Here is a 20,718-nt window from a genome sequence, read left to right on the forward strand (position 1 = left end):
CAGCAGGCCACAGGAACGATCCAGGAGGAAACAGGTCCAATACTAGAACATTGACTGGAGGCCAGGATCAAAGCACCAGGTGGAGTCAAATAGAGCAGCACCTAACAACTTCACCACATCACCTGAGGAGGGAAACTCAGAAGCCGCAGTACCACTTTCCTCCACCAACGGAAGCTCACAGAGAGAATCAGCCGAAGTACCATTTGTGACCACAGGAGGGAGCTCTGCCACAGAATTCACAACAGGATACCACGCACGGAAACCTGAAGTGCTGCAGATAGGAAACTATTTGTAGAAAATAGAAAAATATCTAGCTTGTTGAATAAAATTCTTTATTGAAGAATTAAAAAGTTGCACCAGTGTACATGGACAGAACAAAATGTTCAACTCTAGCATACGCGTTTTGGAATTTATTCCTTATTCATTGCATCATGTAGTTTGGGGTTACCATCTAAATCTCTGAATTATGTGATTGATATGAAACCCCTAAAGGATCCATTCAATATAACGAGGCAGCAGAGTTACTCTGGACTCCATCTGGCCTCTGTTCAGCGGTCTTCTTTAGAGGTGCTCAAAAGTGTGATCAACTGCGCTTTTATGCTCGCTGAAAATGATTGACACCGCCAGATGATAGACCAGATGGTGTCCAGTGTCCCCATCCGCCTCATTATAGTGAATCTTCTGGCTGGGGTTCCATCTGAGTCACGAATTTTAGAGATTTACACGGAAAATCCTGTGTAAGCGCTCAGCATAGACCACAGAATAACTGTGAGCCGAGCCTTACCGCGATCTTTGGGAGGCAGAATGAACAAAACAGCAAGTGAAGAATTGGTTTTATTTTTTACGCTGTTCCTCGCACTGTATAAGTGATTAGATAACTTTTTTCTTTGGTGTAATTACAGCGATACCAGATTTCTTTCATTTTTTTAATGTTTGGCAGCTGTCACACACTAAAAGACTTTTTTATTGAGCATTGCCATATTTTGAGAGCTGTAAGTTTTCCATATTTTGGCCAACAGTCATGTGAGGGTTTGTTTTTTTGCGGGACGAGTTGACTTTTTTTGGTACCATTTTCAGATACATAACGTTTTTTGATCACTTTCTATTCCAATTTTTGGGAGGCAGAATGAACAGAAACCAGCAATTCAGGAATTGATTTTTTTTTTTAATACCGCTTTGAGAGTGGTTAAATTGATATGGCAACTTTATTCTTCGGATTAGTACGATTACAGCGATACCTCATTTATATCTTTATGTTTTGGCGCTTTTACACTATAAAAAAACTATTTTATAGAAAAAAAGCTTTATTTTTGCATTGCTTTATTCTGAGAGCTATAACTTTATTTTTCCACTGAGAGCCGTGTGGTGGCTTATTTTTTGCAGGTCAAGATGATGTTTATCAGCTACTAGATGGTAGCCTGATTCTAACGCATCGGGTATTCTAGAATATGTATGTAGCTTATTTATGAAGATTTTAGAATAATACATTGAATACACAGGATTCGGCTGGCCATAACCAATTAGCGAAGCGTGGTTCAAATCCCGCGCCAATTTGCGGCTGGACTGCGCCAATCGCTGATTGTTCGCGGCCGGCCACGTAGTATATAGCACAGCCACGTAGTATATAACAGCCCACATAGTAAATAGCACAGCCACGTAGTATATTGCACAGCCACGTAGTATATTGCACAGCCCATGGAGTATATAGCAAAGCCAAGTAGTATATAGCACAGCCCACGCAGTATATAACACAGCCCACGGAGTATATAGCACAGCCCACAGAGTATATAGCACAGCCCACAGAGTATATAGCACAGCCACATAGTATATAACACAGCCCACGGAGTATATAGCACAGCCACGTAGTATATAGCACAGCCCATGGAGTGCATAACAGCCCACATAGCATATAACACAGCCACGTAGTATATAACAGCCCACGCATGCAGTATATAACACAGGCCACGTAGTGTATAACACAGACCAGGCAGTGTATAACACAGGCCACGTAGTGTATAACACAGCACACATACTAAACAGCACAGCCACGTAGTATATTGCAGAGCCCACTTAGTATATTGCACAGCCCACGTAGTATATTGCACAGCCCACATAGTATATTGCACAGCCCACGCAGTATATTGCACAGCCTATTGCACAGCTCACGTACTATATTGCACAGCCCACGTAGTATATTGCCCAGCCCACGTAGTATATTTCACAGCCCACGTAGTATATTGCACAGCCCTGGGCACACACTGTACCTATAGATGCCCATCACTGGGCATATGCCATCTAACGTGTGACCGTCCAGGTCCTGCAGCATATATACAGGTGGGTGTCCTCATCCCACGCCTTCTTACCTCTCCTCACAGTCCCGGCATTTAATAATAATAATGGAGACAACTTTACAGAACAGTTCTTCCACCATGGTGCTGCCGCCCCCTCCTACACATACATGTCCCGCCAGCTCCCGGGCTGGGGTCTCGCACAGACCGGCACCTGTCAGCAGCAGCAGTCAGGCCGTACAGCGCCGGCAGCACTGGGCACCATGCTCGCCGTGGGGACTGAGGCACCTCACCTTTGCCGCTCTGCTCCTCCTCCTCCCACGCTACCTTCCCCCTTCACAGGCTCACAGCCTCAGCTCCCGTGGGGATTCGAGCCACCTTCCCGCTGCCCTCTTGTTTTTCCTTGTCTCACTCTCGCGAGATGACGTAGCGAGATCGCAATGCATAGAGCGGTCACCGGGGCGTCGCAAGGAACGAGAAAGGCCTGTTCTAGATCCGAAGAGCCGACGGACGGTGAGTATCTAACGATTTTTTATTTTTTTTATTATTTTTAACATTAGGTCTTTTTACTATTGATGCCGCATAGTCACACAGGGTTAATAGCATCGTTAAGGAAGTGCGTTACACCGCGGCATAACGCGCTCTGTTAGCACTGCCATTAACCCTGTGTGAGCGCTGACTGGCGGGGAGTATGGAGCGGGCGCTGACTGCAGGGAGGAAGGAGCGGCCATGTTGCCGCCGGACTGTGCCCGTCGCTGATTGGTCGTGGCTGTTTTGCTGCGACCAATCAGTGACTTGGATTTCCATGACAGACGGGCCGCGACCAATGTATATCCGTGACAGACAGAAAGACGGAAGTGATCCTTAGACAATTATATAGTAGACTAGATGGTGGCCCGATTCTAACGCATCGGGTATTCTAGAATATGCATTCCCACGTAGTATATTGCCCAACCTCGTAGTATATTGCCCAGCCACGTAGTATATTGCCCAGTCACGTAGTATATTGCCCAGCCACGTAGTATATTGCCCAGTCTCGTAGTGGATTGCACAGCCCACGTAGTATATTGCACAGCCCACGTAGTATATTGCCCAGTCACGTAGTATATTGCACAGCACACGTAGTATATTGCACAGTACACGTAGTATATTGCCCAGTCACGTAGTATATTGCACAGCCCACGTAGTATATTGCACAGCCCACGTAGCATATTGCCCAGTCACGTAGTAGATTGCCCAGCCCACGTAGTATATTGCCCAACCTCGTAGTATATTGCCCAGCCACGTAGTATATTGCCCAGCCACGTAGTATATTGCCCAGTCACGTAGTATATTGCCCAGCCACGTAGTATATTGCCCAGTCACGTAGTATATTGCCCAGCCACGTAGTATATTGCCCAGCGACGTAGTATTCAGCAGAGCCATGTAGTATATTGCCCAGTCACGTAGTATATTGCCCAGCGACGTAGTATTCAGCACAGGGCCACGTAGTATATTGCCCAACCTCGTAGTATATTGCCCAGCCACGTAGTATATTGCCCAGTCACGTAGTATATTGCCCAGCCACGTAGTATATTGCCCAGTCACGTAGTATATTGCCCAGCCACGTAGTATATTGCCCAGCGACGTAGTATTCAGCAGAGCCATGTAGTATATTGCCCAGTCACGTAGTATATTGCCCAGCGACGTAGTATTCAGCACAGGGCCACGTAGTATATTGCCCAGTCACGTAGTATATTGCCCAGTCACGTAGTATATTGCCCAGCCACGTAGTATATTGCCCAGTCACGTAGTATATTGCCCAGTCATGTAGTATATTGCCCAGTGACGTAGTATATTGCCCAGCCACGTAGTATATTGGCCAGTCACGTAGTATATTGCCCAGTCACGTAGTATATTGCCCAGACACATAGGTATATAACACTGCCCACGTAGTATACAGCAGTGTGGGCACCATATCACTGTTAAAAAAAAAATATTAAAATAAAAAATAGTTATATACTCACCCCTGGGATCCAGCGAAGCTGTGTGATGCGGCCGCCATCTTCCGTTCCCAGGATGCATTGCGAAATTACCCAGATGACTTAGCGGTCTCGCAAGACCGCTAAGTCTTCTTGGTAAGTTCGCAATGCATCTCTGGGAACGGAAGATGGCGGCCGGCGCGAGCGCATCGTCCGACGACGGAAGGTGAGAATAGCAGTTTTTTAAAAATTATTTTTAGCATTAGATCTTTTTACTATTGACGCTGCATAGGCAGCATCAATAGTAAAAACTTGGTCACACAGGGTTAATAACCTTGGATTCCTAAGCTACTGCAATTGCCTAATTGTAGGAATTTGGTAATTTTATTATAGCAACTATTTATTGGGATAGGATCTTGGAGATAGGAATACCCATTTAAGCCATAATAGTGAGCACCGGATGGTCCTACTTCGGTAATTAATGAGATTTGTTGTGTGGTGGATCATGTGACTTCTCTACACTTTAGGGCAGGGGTCTCAAACTGTGTTCCTCGAGGGCCTCAAACATGCGTGTTTTCAAGATTTTCTTCTCATTGCACAAAGTGCTGGAATCATTCTGTGCAGGTGATTAACTTAACACCTGTGCAATACAAGGAAATCCTGAAAACAGGACCTGTTTGCGGCCCTCGAGGAATGCAGTTTGACACCTCTGCTTTATGGTTTGCTTTTGTTCTTTTAAGTTTCCATTTTACCTATACTAAAATATAATTCTCCTAAATAGGATCAAGTTAAGTTGGATATCATGGTTTTAGGAAGCTGTATTGGGAAATTTCCATTAAAGGATTTGTATCCAGATAAGATAGGTGATGACTTTCTGGTTGCTGTTGTTCCACTGCTTGGACACCATCGATTCAGAAAAGGAGGCTGTGTAGTGTCCACCCAAATAGAGCAGTGGTTGAGAATGTGCACCACCTTTTGTATTCATTGTCTAATAGAGATAGCCAAATACAGTTCCATAAACATTGTGTCATGGTATAGAACATGGTCATGTCCTGCTCTCTCAGGGTTAATATTGCTGGCCTCTCTTTGGATCTGGGAGGGGTATATATACACACTCCAGACTAGGATTCCCAGTCAGCTATACTTTCGTTTAGTCTGTGTGTCTGGCCCCTTGAGTGTGTGCTTGGGTTGCATTTGCTTGCTTTTCTCTCCGTGCTTTGCTCTGCTTGTTTGTTCTGCTGGTTTTCTGACCTTTGACTCCCTTTCTGACTATTCCTCCGCCTCACCCCTTGGTTACCTCGTTATCTCCTGGTTTTAATCTTGGCACGTTTAACTACTCTGCAGTGTATATCGTCTCCTCTGCACCCCGGTGTTTGACGCCACCCTTGATCACCTCCTTCCGTCACGTGGTTCAAGTCCTGTATTCTACCCAGTGAGTTCCCTGCCACTCTGCTCTCAGCTCCCTTGCTGCGGCGTGCAGCTCTCCTCGCAGCAGTAATAACCAGTAGTCGTGACACATTGAATTGATTGACCGCTGCATTCAGATGGGGCACAATAGAGCCCATCTCTGGAGCGAGGGTGGTCCCACCAATTTATCATTTAATGCTACGGATAGGTGACAACTTGCTATCTGGTTTGTTCCCCTTTGTAAAATGATAACAAATAAGCTAAGCATTCGGGAAAACCCATTTTCATCTTAATTTTTAATAAGCAACATGGCATTGACCAGATTACACTGTAGGATTCAAGCTGAAGTGTTGATAGACTCATCCGATGTGCTTGTGTCTGATGACATCCTATCTTTATCTTCCTGCACAAGACTTTCTTGGACATTTGCCACTCCATAAACTGTTGTTATTGTTAGAGAGTCATCAGAAGCTTTATCTGGGTTTTTGGAATCTTGTTTGAAAACAGCAGTCTGGTCTGCAGGTTTCACAACCTTTTTATTTAGTAGGGTATTGCCTGATTCTTTGGCTTTTGCGATGGGTTGGAGCCATTTATGGTTCAATATTTCATCAACGGTAATACGCTGCCTTACATTTGGCTGAAGCATTCGGTAAATGATATCTTTACATTCACTTGAAAAATGTTTAGAACTTGGGAAATTTATGTGCTGTTCCTTCTGTACACGTAACATCTTCTTAATGTTGGAATCATCATATGGCATTGAACCAGCGACCATTATAAACAGTATCACGCCAAGGCTCCAGATATCATAGACTTTGGGCTCATATGGTATTCCTTGCAAGACCTCTGGAGCTGCATAAGCTGCTGAGCCACAAAATGTTTTACTGAGGACCGGCTTATGGTTATCGTCTATACGTCTAGCAAAGCCGAAGTCTGAAAGTTTAATGTTGAACTCTTTATCTAATAGAATATTCTCACACTTCAGATCCCTGTGGACAATATCTAAATCATGGCAATACTTTACGGCTGATGCCAGTTGATGAAACAGTTTGCGTGCCACATCTTCCGGCATTGGTCCTCTGTTCTTAATGAATTCCAACAAATCACCTTGGGCACCCAATTCCATTACAATGTAGACTTTGCCTGCGGAAGTCTCAAAGATTTCATATGTCTTTACGATAGAATGATGGTTCATGACAGTCACGATCTCCATTTCACGAGGAAGGAACTTCTGCAAAAAATCTGGTGGAGCTTTGTTACGATCAATAACCTTCACAGCAACACAACATTTCAGGTGTTCAGAGAATGCTGCCCTAACTTTGGCATATGAGCCTTGCCCCAAAATGATGCCAACCGTGTAGCCTTTCCTTTTCAGTACAGCAGAGTCATCCATGAGTACTTGAGGCATGGCTGAGATGTTATTCCACTGCATTGTAACTGCTGATTTTCTTACTGCTTGTATGTGTTCTAGAGTGGTGATGTCACAATACTCTCTACTCTGATGATTTCACAATGCTGGCAAAAAGTAAACTGTAACACAAGACTATTGGGTGACACGGTGGCTCAGTGGTTAGAACTGCAGCCTTGTAGCACTGGGGTCCTGGATTAATCCCACCAAAGATAATATCTATAAGGCGTTTGCATGTTCGCCCCGTGTTTGTGTGAGTTTCTTACCATACTTTGAGGACATACTGATTGGGATAATGTCTATAAAAAGTTGTGGAATATGATGCTGCTATATAAGCATAATAGCGTACATGTGTCTGCACATGAACTTAAAGGGAACCTGTCACCTCAAATTGGCAGGATATTTAAATGAGTTTTTACCGGTCCGATGGGCGGCGTTTCATCTTAATTTCTCCACCCCGTCCGTCCTTGTTGTTCAGGATATGTTAGTGAATTAGAGTACTTGTGCGCTATAGTTGGCGTGTGCGCAATGCAATCTTTGGTCGCGCACGCACAGTATGCTTTGCTTAACTGCAGGCAAAGACGAAAAGCATTACTGCACATGCGCCCGCGCACTATGTCCCGCAACACAGCAAAATATTTCCGGGACATAGTGCGCGGGCGCATGGGCAGTAATGCGGCTTTGCCCGCAGTTGGGCAAAGCATACTGTGCGTGCGCGACCGAAGATTGCATTGCGCAAGCGCCAACTATGGCGCACACGTACTCTAATTCACTAACATATTGCGGACAACAGGGACAGACGGGGTGGAGAAATGAAGATGAAACGCCGCCCATTGGACCGGTAAAAAGTCATTTAAATATCCCGCCAATTTGAGGTGACAGGTTCCCTTTAAATCAATGCTTACACTAAAAAATATATTTCTTAAAAAACAACTTCTCTTATTAAAACATACTAGTTGGCCCATGCGAAATTTTCGCACATTGGTTGTCGGGGGCGCAGGCAATTTCAGGAAAATCAAGTTGGTCAAATGTAAATGTATTTAAGGAGATGATGAACACAGAGAGGTATGTGTGTCACTGACATATATGTGTGTATATATATATATATATATATATACACACACACACAGTATATAGACTATATATGTTTTCATTAATATTTGAGCCCATGGATCCATTATATGTCCATATTGCAAGCCGGTGAGAAAATCGCATCCTCGCTCTGCACACGGATGACATACGGATCACTGTTCAGGGAACATTTCTGCGATTTTCATCCGTGTAAAATGGACCGATTTTTTATAAGTTGTGTGTGACTCCAGCCTAAAGGAGATCCCTAACATTAAACATAATGGTATTTTACTTACTGATCAGAAGAGGTCTGATTGTCAGGACCTTGCAAAAGAACAGGGGCAGCAGCATTTTTTCTCCCCTCCACAGCAGCACTGCCATCTATCTGCAGTGTAGGGAAGTGCAACACAGCCCTATGCATGTGAACGGAGCAGCTCCCTGTACAGCAGTGACTCCATAACTGAGCGTATTTAAACCATTGTATAATAATTGGCAATATCCCTTTAAAAAAAAAAAAAGTAATATCTACAGATTATTTTACCTTTTTTTGTTTCCCTACGGTTGGATTTTTTTCTTCAATTTTTGCAAGGCTGTTTCAACCAATCTCACCCATAGGGATACAATGTACAGTCTGAGTTATGTCAATGCTGCAGTTTTCTACTTGGAATCAGAGGTGACTCTGATAGACTTTTCAATGACTGTCCAATAATACGGAAAATCTGATGGTTCAGAACCTGTCCGGTCCCTTTTAGGCTGCATTCATTTATATGTTCAGTTTAAGGGAGATACAAAGTAATCACTGAAAAAGAGTATTTTGAAATAATATAGAAGGATCCCTAAAATAAGGCACTATATAAAGTATAAATCCCAATAGGGAAGAGTGGGTAGGTTGTATGTATGCTAGGATATCCCTAGATATGTCTAAGGCTACGTTCACACTAGCGTTGCGCCGCCCTGCGTCGGCGACGCAACGCACGAAAAAACGCGCGCGTCGTTTTTTGACCAAAATCGGACGCACAGAAAATGCAACTTGTTGCATTTTCTTGCATCCGACGCGTCGGAAACGACGCAAGTGTTGAAAAACGCCACCCTAAAAACGCACGCGTCCCCTATGTTAAACATAGGGGCGCGTCGCCGCTGCGTCGCCGGCGCAACAGCGACGCACATTGGCGGAACGCCAATGTGAACGTAGCCTAAGGCTGCCGTCACACTAGCAGTATTCGGTCAGTATTTTACATCAGTATTTGTAGCCAAAACCAGGAGTGGGTGATAAATGCAGAAGTGGTGCACATGTTTCGTTTCTATTATACTTTTCCTCTAATCGTTCCACTCCTGGTTTTGGCTTACAAATACTGATGTAAAATACTGACCAAATACTGCTAGTGTGACGGCAGCCTAAGTAAATTCGCTACCTAACAGCGGAGGTTAGAATTCTACATAAGATGAATGAGATACGGAGCCCTTGTGCCTCTTTGTCTTTCACTAATAACCCAAGTTCCCTAGCAGTCAGATAGAGGGCATGTCACAGTCTAGCTGTGAAGAAACAAGATTATATTTTAATAAAAGTACCGTCACATTTAGCGACGCTGCAGCGATATAGACAACGAGCCGATCGCTGCAGCGTCGCTGTTTAGGTCGCTAGGAGACGTCAAACACCGGCAACAGCTGAGCGATGCAGGAGCGATCCAGTGACGTACTTATCGTTCTCGCTGGTTGTTCGCTCCATGAAAAAACATTGCAGGCATCGTTGCTTTTGCTGTCAAACATGACGAATCACGCCGACCTGACGACCAAATAAAGTTCTGGACTTCTAGCTCCGACCAGCGATGTCACAGCGGGATCCTGATCGCTGCTGTGTGTCAAACACAACGAGATCGCTATCCAGGATGCTGCAACGTCACGGATCGCTGTCGTTCTCGTTGGAAAGTTGCTCAGTGTGAAGGTACCTTTACCCAGAGGACTATGTTTAGCAAACCAAGAATTGACTTTTTATCTGTATGTTGGCTTTTGGATTTAAATGTTGTTTTCTGGTGGGTCAAGAAAACAGACTTTTGTGGTTTAATAAAGCATTGCCACACTGTTTTACCCTCACCTTGTGTTGTTTGAGTAGCGTTATGCCCACGTTAACGGGAGAGCGGGCGTTAGGCGGGATGATCCCTGGCCCATGTGATTTCGGCCAGCGGACTTGTGCGCCCTCCCGCTACCTCACACTAGCCATAAAGCTTGCTCGATAGAAAATATATTAGTATGATGTGCAGATGTTACATATACCAAAATAACCAGCCTCCGAAAAAAAATAGTACCTACTGTAGACTAAGACGAAATGTAAATATATTGATAACACCTATTGTAAATCAGGACAGAAAATATGAATATTTTAATAATGCTATCACATACATCAATAGAATTGCTTACTGGCAATCATACAAACATTACGAACTGAGAAAATTGCTAGCTATTGTAACCATAATAAAAAGTGTGCAAATGTATCCACAGCATTGCTCCCAACCATCCCAGATCCAGCAATCTGTCCCAATTTGGGAGGAGATGTCCTGGGAGGTCAGGGCTGTGTCTCGACTTCCACTCATTATGCGATGTCTTCATTGCTCCTCTTCAAAGGGCAGTGCTGGCATCTCTGCTCTTTCAATTCCTATGTTCAATTAACCCCTTCATGACCCAGCCTATTTTGACCTTAAAGACCTGGCCGTTTTTTGTAATTCTGACCAGTGTCCCTTTATGAGGTAATAACTCAGGAACGCTTCAACGAATCCTAGCGGTTCTGAGAATGTTTTTTCATGACATATTGGGCTTCATGCTAGTGGTAAATATAGGTCGATCATTTTTGCGTTTATTTGTGAAAAAAATGGAAATTTGGCTAAAATTTTTAAAATTTTGCAATTTTCAAATTTTTAATTTTTATTCTGTTAAACGAGAGAGTTATGTGACACAAAATAGTTAATAAATAACATTACCCACATGTCTACTTTACCGCAGCACAATTTTGTAAACTTTTTTTTTTTTTTTTTTTAGGAAGTTAGAACTATTAAAAGTTGACCAGCGATTTCTCATTTTTACAACAAAATTTGCAAAACCATTTATTTTACGGACCACCTCACATTTGAAGTCAGTTTGAGGGGTCTATATGGCTGAAAATACCCAAAAGTGACACCATTCTAAAAACTGCACCCTTCAAGGTGCGCAAAACCATATTCAAGAAGTTTATTAACCCTTCCGGTGCTTCACAGCAGCAGAAGCAACATGGAAGGAAAAAAATGAACATTTAACTTTTTAGTCTTAAAAATGATGTTTTAGCAACAATTTTTTTATTTTTCCAAGAGTAAAAAGAGAAACTGGACACCAAAAGTTATTGTACAATCTGTCCTGAGTACACGGATACCCCATATGTGGGGGGGAACCACTGTTTGGGTGCACGACAGGGCTCGGAAGGGAAGGAGCGCCATTTGACTTTTTCAATTAAAAATTGGCTCCAATCTTTAGCGGACACCATGTCGCGTTTGGAGAGCCCCTGTGTGCCTAAACATTAGAGCTCCCCCACAAGTGACCCCATTTTGGAAACTAGACCCCCCAAGGAGCTTGTCTAGATGCATAGTGAGCACGTTGAACCCCCAGGTGCTTCACAAATTGATCCGTAAAAATGAAAAAGTACTTTTTTTTTTTTTCACAAAAAATTTCTTTTAGCCTCAATTTTTTCATTTGCACATGGGTAACCGGATAAAATGGATCCTAAAATGTGTTGGGCAATTTCTCCTGAGTACACCGATACCTCATATGTGGTCACAAACCACTGTTTGTGCACACGGCAAGGCTCGGAAGGGAAGGAGCGCCATTTGACTTTTGAATAAAAAATTAGCTCCAATCATTAGCGGACACCATGTCGCGTTTGGAGAGCCCCTGTGTGCCTAAACATTGGAGCTTCCCCACATGTGACCCCATTTTGGAAACTAGATCCCCCAAGGAACTTATCTAGATGCATAGTGAGCACTTTGAACCCCCAAGTGCTTCACAAATTGATCCGTAAAAATAAAAAAGTACTTTTTTTTTTTTTTCACAAAAAATTTCTTTTAGCCTCAATTTGTTCATTTCCACATGGGCAACAGGATAAAATGGATCCTAAAATGTATTGGGCAATTTCTCCTGAGTACACTGATACCTCACATGTGGCGGTAAACCACTGTTTGGGCACACGGTAGGGCTCAGAAGGGAAGGAGCGCCATTTGACTTTTTGAATGAAAAATTAGCTCCAATTGTTTGCTGACACCGTGTCGCGTTTGGAGAGCCCCTGTGTGCCTAAACATTGGAGCTTCCCCACATGTGACCCCATTTTGGAAACTAGATCCCCCAAGGAACTTATCTAGATGCATAGTGAGCACTTTGAACCCCCAAGTGCTTCACAAATTGATCCGTAAAAATAAAAAAGTACTTTTTTTTTTTTTTTCACAAAAAATTTCTTTTAGCCTCAATTTGTTCATTTCCACATGGGCAACAGGATAAAATGGATCCTAAAATGTATTGGGCAATTTCTCCTGAGTACACTGATACCTCACATGTGGCGGTAAACCACTGTTTGGGCACACGGTAGGGCTCAGAAGGGAAGGAGCGCCATTTGACTTTTTGAATGAAAAATTAGCTCCAATTGTTTGCTGACACCGTGTCGCGTTTGGAGAGCCCCTGTGTGCCTAAACATTGAAGCTTCCCCACATGTGACCCCATTTTGGAAACTAGACCTCCCAAGGAACTAATCTAGATGTGTGGTGACCACTTTAAACCCTCAAGCGCTTCACAGAAGTTTATAACGCAGAGCCGTGAAAATAAAAAAAAAAATTTCTTTCCTCAAAAATTATATTTTAGCCCACAATTTTTTATTTTCACAAGAGTAACAGGAGAAATTGGACCCGAAAAGTTGTTGTCCAGTTTGTCCTGAGTACGCTGATACCCCATATGTGGGGGGAACCACTGTTTGGGCACACGTCGGGGCTTGGAAGGGAAGTAGTGACTTTTCAAATGCAGACTTTGATGGAATGGTCTGCGGGCGTCATGTTGCGTTTACAACGCACAGCCATGAAAATAAAAAATCATGTTTCTTTTCTCAAAAATGATGTTTTAGCAAGCAATTTTTTATTTTCACAAGGGTAACAGGAGAAATTGGACCCCAGTAGTTGTTGCTGAGTTTGTCCTGAGTAGACTGATACCCAATATGTGGGGGTAAACCACTGTTTGGGCACACGTCGGGGCTCGGAAGGCAAGTAGTGACTTTTGAAATGCAGACTTGATGTAATGGTCTGCGGGCGTCATGTTGCATTTGCAGAGCCCCTGATGTGCCTAAACAGTAGAACCCCCCCACAAGTGACCACATTTTGGAAACTAGACCCCCCAAGGAACTTATCTAGATATGTGGTGAGCACTTTGAACCCCCAAGTGCTTCACAGAAGTTTACAACGCACAGCCATGAAAATAAAAAATCATGTTTCTTTTCTCAAAAATGATGTTTTAGCAAGCAATTTTTTATTTTCACAAGGGTAACAGGAGAAATTGGACCCCAATAATTGTTGCCCAGTTTGTCCTGAGTATGCTGGTACCCCATATGTGGGGGAAAACCACTGTTTGGGTGCACGTCGGGGCTCGGAAGGGAGGGAGCACCATTTGACTTTATGAATACAAGATTGGCTGGAATCAATGGTGGCGCCATGTTGCGTTTGGAGACCCCTGATGTGCCTAAACAGTGGAAACCCCTCAATTCTAACTCCAACACTAACCCCAACACACCCCTAACCCTAATCCCAACTCTAGCCATAACCCTAATCAAAACCCTAACCACAGCCCTAACCCTAATCCCAAACCTAACCCCAACACACCTCTAACCATAACCCTAACCACAGCCTAATCTTAACCCTATTTCCAACCCTAGCCCTAATTCCAACCCTAAGGCTATGTGCCCACGTTGCGGATTCGTGTGAGATTTTTCCGCACCATTTTTGAAAAATCCGCAGGTAAAAGGCACTGCATTTTACCTGCGGATTTACCGGGGATTTCCAGTGTTTTTTGTGCGGATTTCACCTGTGGATTCCTATTGAGGAACAGGTGTAAAACGCTGCGGAATCCACACAAAGAATTGACATGCTGCGGAAAATACAACACAGCGTTTCCTTGCGGTATTTTCCGCACCATGGGCACAGCGGATTTGGTTTTCCATAGGTTTACATGGTACTGTAAACCTGATTGAAAACTGCTACGAATCCGCAGCGGCCAATCCGTTGCAGATCCGCAGCCAAATCCGCACCGTGTGCACAAAGCCTAATTCTAACCCTAATTCTAGCCGTAACCCAAACCCTAAGGCCGGCTTCACACTTGCGAGTTTTACGGACGTAAGAGCGCAGAAACTACGTCCGTAAAACTCGCAAAACAAACAGCACAATTATTCTCTATGCCCCTGCTCCTATCTGCCGTATTAAACTGATCAGTATTATACGGCTTTCTACGGCCGTAGAAAATCGCAGCATGCTGCGTTTGTCACCGTATTGCGCAAATAAAACGTCAATGAAAGCTCCCTGGCTCGAGATCATAAGAGGCGCCCTCTGCTGGTTGTCCTCATATGAACTCGAGCCAGGGAGCTTTCTAGGAAAGTTCCCACGATCTAGGAACAGCCAGCAGAGAGCGCCTCACCGCAAATGCAGGTAAATATAGGTCATTGACCTACTTTACCTACATTCTCCGGGGTTTTGCAGACATGAGCAACGTTGCATTAGCAAAGCTCGTGTCTGCAAAATATTTTAACCCCTTCAGATGGATTTACATCGTTGGACTTTACAGATCTGCGGAAGGTAAGGATATTGTTGGTTTATTATGTTTTTTTTGTTACAGAACGAGGGTCTTCAGTGATTGGATTGGGCGTTCAATAAAATATTACAACAACCTTTGTTTTTATTTCATTAAAATAATTTTTAATAATGTGTTTGTGTATTTTTTTTAACCCTTTACTAGTATTGGATTAATAATGGATAGGTGTCATAATTGACGCCTCTCCATTATTAATTTGGCTTAATGTCACCTTACAATAGCAAGGTGGCATTAACCCTTCATTACCCCATATCCCACCGCTACACGGGAATGGGAAGAGAGTGGCCAAGTGCCAGAATAGGCGCATCTTACAGATGTGCCTTTTCTGGGGTGGCTGGGGGCAGGTGTTTTTAGCCAGGGGGGGGGGCAATAACCGTGGACCCTCTCCAGGCTATTAATATCTGCCCTCAGTCACTGGCTTTACTACTCTGGCGGAGAAAATTGTGCGGGAGCCCACGCCAATTTTTTCCGCCATTTAACCCCTTAATTTACTAGCTAGAACGGCCAAATTTTGCATAGACACACTACTAACATTAGTAGTGTGGAATATGCAAAAAAAATGGTGATATGAGATGGTTTACTGTACGTAAACCAGGTCTCATATCATGTCGGGTTTTAGGAAGGAGAAAGCAAAAGCCGGCAATTGAATTACTGGCTTTCTGCTACATCGCGCTGGATGAAATATTAATATATATACATATATGTGTCTACTGACATTATATTATATATATATATATATATATATATATATATATATATATATATATATATATATATATATATATACACACACACACACAGACAGTATATATGTTGTTTTTTTTTTTTTTACACATGGATCCCTTGTATAGCCGTATGTCGGTTTTGCAAGCCTGCGATAAAAACACGCAGTACGGATGACATACGGATTACATACGGAGGATGCCATGCGCAAAAAACGCTGAAACACCCTGCCTACGGAGGAGCTACGGACCACTATTTTCGGGACTTTTCAGCGTATTACGGCCGTAATATACGGACCGTATTTTCATAGGCTGAATGTGAAGCCGGCCTAACCCTAAGGCCAGGTTCACATTGCGCTAGCAGCAGCCTGTTCAGCACATACGCTAACGGGCTGCTGCTAGCGCAAGTGCCGACGTTTGCATCGCTCTAGCACAGATAGAGCATCTGCTAGCTCTATCTGCGCTAGCAGTGACGGACCCGGAAACGCTGCAGCCCGCGTCTCCGGGTCCGTCACTCAATGACGGCACATCCCTAGCGTACACCCATTGTGGGCGTGCGCTAGTGATGCGTCCGACATTGCTGTCAATGGCGGCCGTAACGGAGTACGTTACACCGCTTTTATGCCGTGGTGTAACGTAGTCCGTCTAACGGACTGCTTAGACGCAGTGTGAACTAACCCTAACCCTAGTGGGGCAAAGGAAAAAAAAAATTTCTTTATTTTATTTTTGTCCCTACCTATGGGGGTGATAAAGGGGGGGTTTATTTATTAGTTTTTTTTATTTTGATCGCTGTGATAGAACCTATTACAGCGATCAAAATGTACTTGTAACGAATCTGCCGGCCGGCAGATTCCTCGGGCGCACTGCGCATGCGCCCGCCATTTTCCAAGATGGCGGCGCCCATGCAGCAGCCGGATGGACATCGGGAGGCACACGGGAGGTCGGTAAATATGATGGGGGAAGGGGGGATCGGACAGCGAGGGGTGGGGACCGGACAGCAGGGGGAGCGGACAGGAGGACGGAGGGGAGCGGAGGACATGAAATGACAGGATGGAGGACCGGAGGGGAGGCGATCGGTGGCGGTGGGAGGGTCAGATCACAATCTCCAGCCATGGCTGATGCTATTGCAGCATCGGCCATGGCTGGATTGTAATATTTCACCAATTTTCATTGGTGAAATATTACTATCGCTCTGATTGAAAGTGAAATGTCACTTTCAACAGCCAATCAGAGCGATCGTAGCCACGGGGGGGTGAAGCCCCCCTGGGCTTAAGTACAACTCCTCCTGTCCCTGCAGGCCGGGTGAAATTACATTTAACCCTTTCACCCGGCCTGCAGGAGCCCAATCCGGCCATGACGCATATGCTGCGTCACAGGTCGGAATGGCACAGGTTTTCATGACGCATATGCTGCGTCAAAGGTCGGGAAGGGGTTAAAGAGGTTGTCTACTACTTTTAAATTGATATTCTATCCTTAGGTTAGAGCATCAATGACTGATTGTCCAGGGTCTGGCACTCGGCACCCCATGCTGATCAACTGTTATCAGTGCCAGCCGCTGGGAGTACTTGTGGAGCTTGGCCATCTACTTGTAGTGGCTGTGGCTTGTGGGGCTATGTGCACACGTTGCAGATTTTGCTGCGGATCAGCTAATCGGCAGGGGTGCAAAGTACCGGACCCCGGACAATTGGACAATGATGCCCTATCCTAAGGATAGAATATCAATTTAAAAGTAGTAGACAACCTCTTTAAATAAACAATCCATCTCATTTCTTGATCTCACCAGGAACTCAAAAAACATGCGCAGTACATAGAGCCGGATCCAACTAAAAAAACGGATCCGGTGCATCAGTTTGCATCCGTTTTTTCACTATTTACACCGGATCTGTTTTTTAGCAAATTTACCGGATTGTGCCTGAAACCAAAAACCTGATGTGTGAAAGCAGCCTAACAGGGAAGAGTATCGCAGCTACAAAGATTGCACCTCAGTCAACAATCTATCGCATCATCAAGAACTTCAAGGAGAGAGCTTCCATTGTTGTCAAAAAGGCTCCAGGGCGCCCAAGAAAGACCAGCAAGCACCAGGACCGTATCTTAAAACGGTTCCAGCTGCGGGATCGGACAACCAGCAGTGCCGAGCTTGCTCAGGAATGGCAGCAGGCTGGTGTGAGTGCTTCTGCACGCACTGTCAGGCGGAGACTCTTTGAGCAAGGCCTGGTTTCAAGGAGGGCAGCAAAGAAGCCACTTCTCTCCAGAAAAAACATCAGGGACCGACTGATATTCTGCAAAAGGTACAGGGAGTGGACTGCTGAGGACTGGGGCAAAGTCATTTTCTCTGATGAATCCCCTTTTCGATTGTTTGGGACATCTGGAAAACAGCTTATTCGGAGAAGAAGAGGTGAGCGCTCCCACCAGTCTTGTCTCATGCCAACTGTAAAGTATCCTGAAACCATTCATGTGTGGGGTTGCGTCTCAGCCAAGGGACTCGGCTCACTCACAGTCTTGCCTAAAAACACAGCCATGAATAAAGAATGGTACCAGAATGTCCTCCAAAAGCAACTTCTCCCAACCGTCCAAGAGCAGTTTGGCGCCCAACAATGCCTTTTCCAGCATGATGGAGCACCTTGCCATAAAGCAAATGTGATAACTAAATGGCTCATGGAGCAAAACATAGAGATTTTGGGTCAATGGCCTGGAAACTCCCCAGATCTTAATCCCATTGAGAACTTGGTCAATCATCAAGAGACGGGTGGACAAACAAAAACCAACAAATTCTGGCAAAATGCAAGCATTGATTATGCAAGAATGGACCGCTATCAGTCAGGATTTGGTCCAGAAGTTGATTGAGAGCATGCCAGGGAGAATTGCAGAGGTCTTGAAGAAGAAGGGTCAACACTGCAAATATTGACTTGCTGCATTAACTCATTCTAACTGTCAATATAACCTATTGGTACTCATAATATGATTGCAATTATATTTCTGTATGTGATATAAACATCAGACAAACACTAATAAAAACCAGAGGGCAGCAGATCATGTGAAAATATAATTTTGGTGTCATTCTCAAAACTTTTGGCCATGACATTGCAAGACAATTTAGCAACTTTTTGGAGTTGTAACTGATAAACTGGTTAAAACATCTGCATAAAAAACAAACAAAATGGCGAGTGACGAACAAGCAGAAAACAAAGTTACAAAAATACTTTGGCACATGACATTAAAAAAAGCCTAAAAATAAGAAAAACTTGGAAAAAATGTGTGAAAGCAATAAGGAATGGGCCTCCTGTCTGTGGCAGAATACCCGAGCACTGGTCGGGATCCGGGCGGCTTAGTCACGTCTTTCTTCCATCATGTTTGTTGGAATAATGGGGCTCACTTATCACAACCGTCTAAAAGAAAAAACTGTTTCCCATAGCAACCAATCACAGCGCAGCTTTTATTTGAACAGTGGTTTAGAAAATCAAAGTGGTGTGGTGACTGGTTGCCAAGGAAATCACTTTCTTTTGGGCAGCTTTGCTGTGTCTATGTATTTTAAGATGAAATTGGTTTCTTATTCAGCTATTTTTTCTTTTGTTTTTTATAGGTTTAACAACAAAAAATAGGCATCATAATAATAACAACGTATAATGCAGTGAGGAGCCTGATGTGAATACTTAAAAACAGCTACAAAAATCATACAACTGGCACCAAAATGGGCATCAAAGGGCGTTAATTAAAGAGTTTAATGACTTTGGGCCACTGATGTCACACTGCGGACACATAGAACAGGGAGCCCCACATCAAATTCAGGTCCCTCCAGCCTGGCCCAAATGGTTACTGGACGTCAGAACTGGCATCAAAGTGGGCAGACAGTTGATTTTAGCCATTTGAATAAGTAATTGATGTTTTTAAAGGGTTAAATAACTTTGGGCCACTGATCTCACACAACCTGTGAACATGGGCTTCTTGCCCACTTTGATGCCAGTTCTGATGCCCAGAATCCATTCGGGCCAGGCTGGAGGCACCGGGGTTTGATGCGTGGCATCACTATATATGTAATGGTGGTGTGGATTCAGTGGCCCAAAGTTATTTAACCCTTTAAAAAATTCACTTATCCAAATCTGTGAATATTGGCTGCTTGCTCACTTTGATGCCAATTCTGATGAGCAGAACCCATTTGGGCCAGGCTGTAAGGACCTGGGTTTGATACAGGTACAGGGCTTAATGACTGTGTATTCTTTGTGCGAGATCATTGGCCCAAAGTCATTTAACCCCTTTTAACGCCCTTTGGTGCCCATTATTGTGCCAGTTTTATGATTTTTGTGGCGGTTTTGAAGTGTATTCACATCAGGACACCTTGCTTCATTGTACGTTATAATTGTGATGTTTATTTTTTGTTGTTAAAGGGAACCGGTCACCCCCAAAATCGAAGGTGAGCTAAGCTCACCAGCATCAGGGGCTTATCTAAAGCATTCTGTAATGCTGTAGATAAGCCCCCGATATATCCTGAAAGAAGAGAAAAACAAGTTACATTACACTCACCTGGGGGGGTGGTCCGATCCAGTGGGCGTCGTGGTCCAGTCCGAGGCATCCTATCTTCATACGATGACGTCCTCTTCTGGTCTTCACGCTGCGGCTCCGGCGCAGGCGTACTTTATCTGCCCTGTTGAGGGCAGAGCAAATTACTGCTGTGCGCAGGCGCCGGGCCTCTGACCTTTCCCTGCGCACTGCAGTACTTTGCTCTGCCCTAAACAGGGCAGATAAAGTACGCCTGCGCCGGAGCCGCGGCAAGAGGACGTCATCGTAAGAGGATGGGAGGCCCCAGACCGGGACGCCTATCGGACTGGACCGCGCCGGGACCGCCCCTAGGGGAGTATAATCTAACCTCTTTTTCTCATCTTTCAGGTTACATCGGGGGCTTATCTACAGCATTACAGAATGCTGTAGATAAGCCCCTGATGCTGGTGGGCTTACCTCACCTTCAATTTTGGGGGTGACAGGTTCCCTTTAAACCTATAAAAAAACAGAAA

General features: G+C 44.2%; 1 protein-coding gene across 1 annotated transcript; it reads right to left on the reverse strand.

The window, feature by feature from the left end:
• Positions 1-5,993: 5,993 nt before the first annotated feature.
• LOC138657500 (testis-specific serine/threonine-protein kinase 1-like) lies at positions 5,994-7,049 on the reverse strand. The gene has a single exon (XM_069745281.1). The coding sequence runs from the start codon at positions 7,047-7,049 to the stop codon at positions 5,994-5,996; it is 1,056 nt and encodes a 351-aa protein (XP_069601382.1).
• Positions 7,050-20,718: the final 13,669 nt, after the last annotated feature.

This window comes from Ranitomeya imitator, chromosome 1 (genome assembly GCF_032444005.1).
Source record: "Ranitomeya imitator isolate aRanImi1 chromosome 1, aRanImi1.pri, whole genome shotgun sequence".
Taxonomy (NCBI): Eukaryota; Metazoa; Chordata; class Amphibia; order Anura; family Dendrobatidae; genus Ranitomeya; species Ranitomeya imitator.